General features: G+C 35.9%; 1 protein-coding gene across 1 annotated transcript; it reads right to left on the bottom strand.

Annotated features, from left to right (window-relative positions):
• Nucleotides 1-876: 876 nt before the first annotated feature.
• Nucleotides 877-5,682, bottom strand: polr2i (RNA polymerase II subunit I). The gene is made up of 6 exons (XM_048169294.1): nucleotides 5,507-5,682; nucleotides 5,354-5,408; nucleotides 4,965-5,038; nucleotides 1,717-1,791; nucleotides 1,545-1,596; nucleotides 877-1,260 (listed from the first exon to the last, which is right to left on the bottom strand). The coding sequence occupies exons 1-6, from the start codon at nucleotides 5,566-5,568 to the stop codon at nucleotides 1,198-1,200; spliced, it is 381 nt and encodes a 126-aa protein (XP_048025251.1). The 5' UTR covers nucleotides 5,569-5,682; the 3' UTR covers nucleotides 877-1,197.
• Between the last annotated feature and the right edge of the window lie 1,415 nt (nucleotides 5,683-7,097).

Here is a 7,097-nt window from a genome sequence, read left to right as displayed (position 1 = left end):
TGGTGTACGCTTTGGAAAGCAAAAATTAAAGGCACAATATGTAATTTCTGCCACTAGAAATCACTTGTCACTTTTGTGGATGCAAAAAACACAGAAAATCAAACCCGATCCAAATTTTTTTTATGACAGACGAAAGTTTTGGAGGCAGTGTGTCAACGTGATTGACACAAAGTGTGAAAATTTCACTCAGTGTGCAAAGACCTTAAATGTCTAATGTTAATTTTTGTTTGACTCTAGGTAGTTCCACGCTATGCTCGAAGCAGCAAGCAGGATTTGCCACCATCTTGGAAGTGACGTCGACTGTCTCACTGAGGTCAGGGTTGATTGATCTGTTAGGGTTAGGCATTTCAGATGTTATTTCCAAGTAGGAGGAGGGAAAATCCAAATTCCCAGCTGTCTGGAAAGCAGCATAAGACAAGGTTCTCTGAAACAGTGGCCTCAAATAAGATCTAACACTTCTCTTTTGTTGACAACAGCCGGTTATAAGCGCTTCTCATTACAAATTTCTGAGGATGGTTGCAGCATGTTGCATTTTCAAATGCACAAATAAAAAGCCCAAATTTCAAATAAACAGCCCAAACTCAGAGCAGATGCAGATATGGGTTTGTGTGGAGCAGCATTTAATGTGAACCATGCGCTCTGAAACATTGAAAACACCAATCATCAGCAGCTTGTGTGTAAAAGAACACAGTGCTGTTCTGTATTCACTCTGAAACACACAGTTCACATATTTATTTAATTAAATCACAGCCTATGCGATTTGATAATCGCACTGAGTCATATCAAGATTTAGGTTTTATTTAGATTTTTTTTCTACTCTAAGCCACCATGGAAAAAACAGTATCTGTTATCCGAACCTCAGAATGAAAACTCAACTCGCTTTTTGTAATCTTTTATTACAAACCTTCAAAAAATACAGTGTATAATATTAAAATGACAAACTATAAACACTTTGGGGAAAAGTATGAGTCTCTGGCTTCATGTTGGTGTTTGTGCATCGGTGTAAGATCGAAAAACTAAAATTAAACAACGTTTTATTCACAAATGCATCAGTGACCTACAGTTGGGTCACAGACCAGATACGTCCACTCCACAACATATGTCTCCTGAACTGAGAAAATAACTTGTAGGAATGGAACAGTAGTGACACGGGACCCCAGAACACCTCATCTATTGACATTCGTGGCTTTATCCTTCTCATTCAGTCCATCTGTGGCCACAGTGTGGGGCGGTGCAGACATAGTAAAGCCTCATGGCGTCCTGCATTCGGAAAATCAAAACGCACCTCTTAAATTTCAGTTTTATGCTAGATATTATTTGATATAACTGTAATTAAAATTCACAAAGAATTAATTTTAGATCATTTATAGTCTGTTTGAGAACACCAAAATATAGTCACAAAATCTGTCATGTGCATATAATGTATAATGTACATGAAAGTTACTGTTAGTAGAGGAAAACACTGTTCACCAAGCAGTTATCAAGACACATGGGTCTGCGACTGCTGAAGAGCAGCAGAGAACAGTGATTGTGCTTGTCATTACCTCAGCCTTCATGCTGTGAGACTGGAAGAACACCGCCTCCTTGTGGCCACACCTAAAAAAATAAAATAAAAATAAAAATCACAGATTCATTTTAAAATGGCTAATCATGGGAGCTTATGGGAATTACCATTATTAATAAACATCTACATCAAGAAATGTATTTAACACTTACTTTGGGCATGGGTGGTCCTCTGTCCGAGGCAGTGTTGGATCTTGGGCCACGTCTGCAATGATCTGAGTGAGTTCACTTGCAGAGAAGAGGGACGAGACAAGGTTAGAGGTGTCTAGAAGAATATCTTCAACCGATAAACATTATAGAATAACTGAATCAGAGTTAATCACTGGAGCATTTGTGCTTTGGATAACATTAAGTGGCATGGCATCTTACACATGGAAGTCATCGGCACATGTCGCTATGTTGAGAAACACATCTAGTTTTGAGTGGCATGCCCAGTGGAAATTGCATAAATTGTGGCACCTCCATTAGTGGCTAACACATGCCGCCATATGTTGAAACATTGCATTGATGGTGTAACGTACGCACTCAAAAGCAGAACAATATTTATTGCATAGCATCTTATTTTCTGAAAAAAAATCTTTAAGCCAGTCTTTGTTGTAAGCATTATTACAGACCGACTTGTAATATGTGCATATTGTAATATGTTTATATAATTAGGTGGTGGGGGGGGGGATCTATACAGCATATTTCACGAACGAAATTAACCACATAGTGCCATCTAGTGTCCAGCTTCATAACTGAATACTGTCATTTTCGACATCTTCATTAGAGAGTAAGTTATTTGTTCTTTGTAAAAAGCAACATTTATTGTAAAAACAAATAGATTTAGATTAATGAGAACATTTAAAATGTGCAAACATTTTTATTTGATAACCAATTTCTATTAAAAATGTCTAAAATACAAGAAAGGAAAATATTGAACAAGGAAGGAATGAAGGAGATGGATATGAACAGACTGAGAATCTTATTAGATAAAAATCAAATTTTTCTTAGACAAAAATATATGTGGACAAAGTTGTCCTTTGGGGACATTTGCAGTTGAAAAAAGATAATAAATCGCAATGTTATCACAATACTTAGCATATCGTAAAATGTTTACAAGTGAAATAAAGTCATATCGTGACTTAAGTATTGTGATAATATTGTACTGTGGGGACTCTGGCATTTCCCACCCCTAATAACTTTTAAAAGTTTCTTTCAAGTACTTTATAAATATTGTGATAATTTGTTACGCACAAATAACATTTTTTTCAAAATTAATAACAACACAACTTGTGCAATTTACAAAATTCATATGCCATTTGGAATTTGTTCATCTTGCACTTTCCAATGTTGAACTAACTTATACTGACCTACCAACAAGCATGCAGCAGTATTCATAGAGATCCACAATAAATTTATGGATACATTTATTCCATGAGGGTTTTTTTTATTTATTTTTTTAGAATGAGCCATTTACGTGATCAACAACATACAACATTTAGTGCCAATATAACACAGATGTGACACAGATTCTCTACATTGCATTTATTTTAAAAAAGTAAATTGAAATTTTATTTACTATAGTCCTTTTTACCACAATGTAAAAAGCAGTTAATACACAAAAGTATTTTTTATTATTATTATTGCTTTTAATTGTAGTGATGGGTCGATCATGAACGCTTCCTTTATTTTGAAGGAATCTTTAAAGGTGCCATCGAACGTTTTTTTACAAGGTGTAATATAAGTCTAAGGTGTCCCCTGAATGTGTCTGTGAAGTTTCAGCTCAAAATACCCCATAGATTTTTTTTTATTAATTTTTTTAACTGCCTATTTTGGGGCATAATTAGAAATGCGCCGATTCACCCTGCGGCCCCTTTAAATGCTCACGCTCTCCGCCCCCGAGCTCGCGCTTGCCTTAAACAGTGCATAAACAAAGTTCACACAGCTAATATAACCCTCAAAATGGATCTTTACAAAGTGTTCGTCATGCATACTGCATGCATGCGTCGGATTATGTGAGTATTGTATTTTTTGGGATGTTTACATTTGATTCTGAATGAGTTCGAGGTTTTGCTCCGTGGCTAAAGCTAACATTACACACTGTTGGAGAGATTTATAAAGAATGAAGTTGTGTTCGTGCATTATACAGACTGCAAGTGTTTAAAAATGAAAATAGCGACGGCTCTTGTCTCCGTGAATACAGTAAGAAACTATGGTAACTTTAACCACATTTAACAGTACATTAGCAACATGCTAACAAAACATTTAGAAAGACAATTTACAAATATCACTAAAAATATCATGTTATCATGGATCATGTCAGTTATTATTGCTCCATCTGCCATTTTTCACTATTGTTCTTGCTTACTTACCTAGTTTGACGATTCAGCTGTGCACGGATCCAGGCGTTAATAACTGGCTGCCCTTGTGTAATGCCTCGATCATGGGCTGGCATATGCAAATATTGGGGGTGTACATATTAATGATCCCAACTGTTACGTAACAGTCGGTGTTATGTTGAGATTCGCCTGTTCTTCGGAGGTCGTTTAAACAAATGAGATTTATATAAGAAGGAGGAAACAATGGAGTTTGAAACTCACTGTATGTCATTTCCATGTACTGAACTCTTATTATTTAACTATGCCAATATAAATTCAATTTTTAATTCTAGGACACCTTTAATATGACTCAGGAACAGCGAGTAGTCTCAAAGAGCAATTTATTCATTTTGAACAATGAATTTATTAGTCATTTCTGTTTCTCATAATTTGGCCTCGGCTGCATTATTGTTTTTTTCGTATTCATTATGTGATCAATGTTTGCGTACGTAGAAGATTTTTGGGCGAATTTGGCTATTAATTTAACATTTTAATTATATTCTACTGAAATGAATGAAATTACTTGAAAAAGATTTGTTCATTTTGCTGAACGAGATTCAAAGATCCATGTCAGTAAAAATGATCCTAACTTCCCATCACTACAGTGTTTTCTTCCCTATTATGATGTATATCCATGTGAAACTGATTCAAGAACAAGAAAAAATGTAGGGCGGGGCTTGATTTTGTCTATCAGTAATTGATTGGATTGTTGTGGTTTGGTAAAGCTACGATCTCATGTGAGTGACAGGTTGCACCGCCCTCACACTGGTAAAGGTGTCATCAGAGAAGTTATTTTGATTAGAGATTACAGGGGCATATAGATAATTTAAAAAATAAAAATAACGATGTGCACCGAAAATTCATTTATAATACTGCAATATACCATAAAAATAAGAATGGTAAATTCTGATATAAGGGTGACTTGAATGAATATTGCCACTAAACACAGTGGCATGTGTCGATGGCTTCTTTGCATAAAATGCCTAATGCCAATACCTTTTGCCTTGTCTCTGTAAAAAAAGAATATAGTAAGACACTTACTCAACCTCATGGGTGATTTTGTTCACATAGATGCAGCTGTTGTCAGCTTCCTGTTGATAGTCACAGTTTCTGCACTGAAAAACATACATGGACACACATAAGTAACTTGTTCTGTCAGGAAGAAGCATTAACCTGTCTGAAAACTTCACCTCTGCTAAACCTCTTATACAGTTTTCTGTGAACACCATCAGCCTCTTAGTGCTTCTATTAAGTTAGCTTAATACATTACAAATCATAAGTTAGTTAGATAACATATATGTTAATTAAATCAAACTGTAATCCTTCCGAGTGAAACAATGTAAATCATAAAAACACACACTGATTAAACAACACTCTCCCTTGGATTAAAGGACAATTCATGCAAACAGATATGCCAACAAATAACTTACAGCATAGAGCAGAATGCGGTTTTCTTTATCCTCTTTAGGATACAACATGTTATTACTGTGGAAAGAGAGAGATTGATATGTGCCATCAAAACAAGCACTCATCAGATCAGCAATGTATAAAACCTTTCAGACATTAAACTCATCTAAACTCACCACTCCTGACAGAACCTGATGCCCACAAAACCAGGTTCATAAGTTCCACTGTCCAAATCCATGATGACGTTACTGTAACTGTGTAATAAAGGTGATGTAGAGCTGATAGTGAGGACAAAAATCCTCCACTCCGTCGAAATGACTGGAAATAGTTTGTGCGCATGCGTGACCTCCGCTTAGTGCTGTGTAAATAAATCACAGCGACTCCTCGTGGCGGCGGACAAACAATGATTTATCCGGGGAAGGAGACGTTGTATTTTGTGTTTAATTTATTCTCATGTGTTTTATCTTTCTCAATAAATATTGATAATATTTTATTGACTTAGGTGGTTATAAATGTCATGCATACAGTTTATACCTTATACAACTTTGACTGACGGATAAAGTTGCAGAAAACAATTGTTCAGTCTCTGCATAATTCTGTAACAGGACAAAAGCATATTCAGACGACCAGTTTTGAATTAGTTACCAGGGACGTGCACAGGGGGGTTGCTCAGGTTGCCCGGGCAACTGCCCATATGCCCTTCTCGACTCACGTTGCCCTTCCGAGGTGGAAAAAAAGAAATAAAAAAATCGTACAATGGATGCAGAATTTCACGTAGGCCTAGATAAAAAAAAATTTTTTTTTAAAAATCGCAAAAGCCTCATTCACTTCCATATTCGGGCACCCGTCCGAAAGTGAAAGTCAGTAGGGGAAGGGTAAACTCTGTTTACGTGGCACGCGACCGGCACCTGAGCTGAGCCTGCATGAGCGGCACTAGAAGGAGATTGTCGCGGTTGTCGGGTGAGACTACTTAACGTTGTCGGAAAGGTGAGTAAGGTTAAAATCGTTAACGAAAACGAACGAAAAAACGAAAACTAGGTGGGAAAAAACATCGTCGTTAACTGAAATAAAAATAAAAACGAGGCATTACAAAAAAACGCTAACTAACCAAAAAAATAAAACAAAATAAAATTATAGTTTAAATGTCCTTAGTTTTCGTCTTTGGCTATGTTTTTTGTGCCCTTTTTTAGGTCAGAGCAACTGCCCCTCAAAATTCCTGTGCACGTCCCTGTTAGTTACTATAATAGATTTAAACAAAACAAAATGTAATAAATTCAAATTTGCAAAAACATGAAGAACAATCAACATAATTTTATTTGTGTTTGAAGGACCTTATTCATGTTTTTAGAAAAAGTCAAGTAATCCAAGTAAGGTCTATTGGCTTAAAATATATTAATTGATTATTTTGGTGGTGACAAACAGATCTTGTTTATTACAAGACGGTTGGTTTTGCATATTTATTACATACTTTATTATTTTGCACCATTTTATTGCAACATTTGGAGCTGTACAATCAGTCATTCTTTATAGAAAGCAAGCTAGACAAGATAAATTCTACATTATGAAGTCAAAATTCATGTTTAGGTTCACTTTATTTTGTGAGGTAGACTACCAGAACAATGCCAACAGGTAATTAGTCTGGATGATAAAACCATAGAAATGAATACAATACTGCAGTATCATTCTTGGCCATAGGGTGGAGACAAAACCAAATTTACCAGAAAACATATCCACGTGTCTGCTCTGCTCTCCATACTATATGACGGG

This window comes from Megalobrama amblycephala, linkage group LG19, assembly GCF_018812025.1.
Source record: "Megalobrama amblycephala isolate DHTTF-2021 linkage group LG19, ASM1881202v1, whole genome shotgun sequence".
Lineage (NCBI taxonomy): Eukaryota > Metazoa > Chordata > Actinopteri > Cypriniformes > Xenocyprididae > Megalobrama > Megalobrama amblycephala.
The sequence above is the reverse complement of the archived record's forward strand: the minus strand, read 5'-3'. Positions and strand labels throughout refer to the sequence as shown.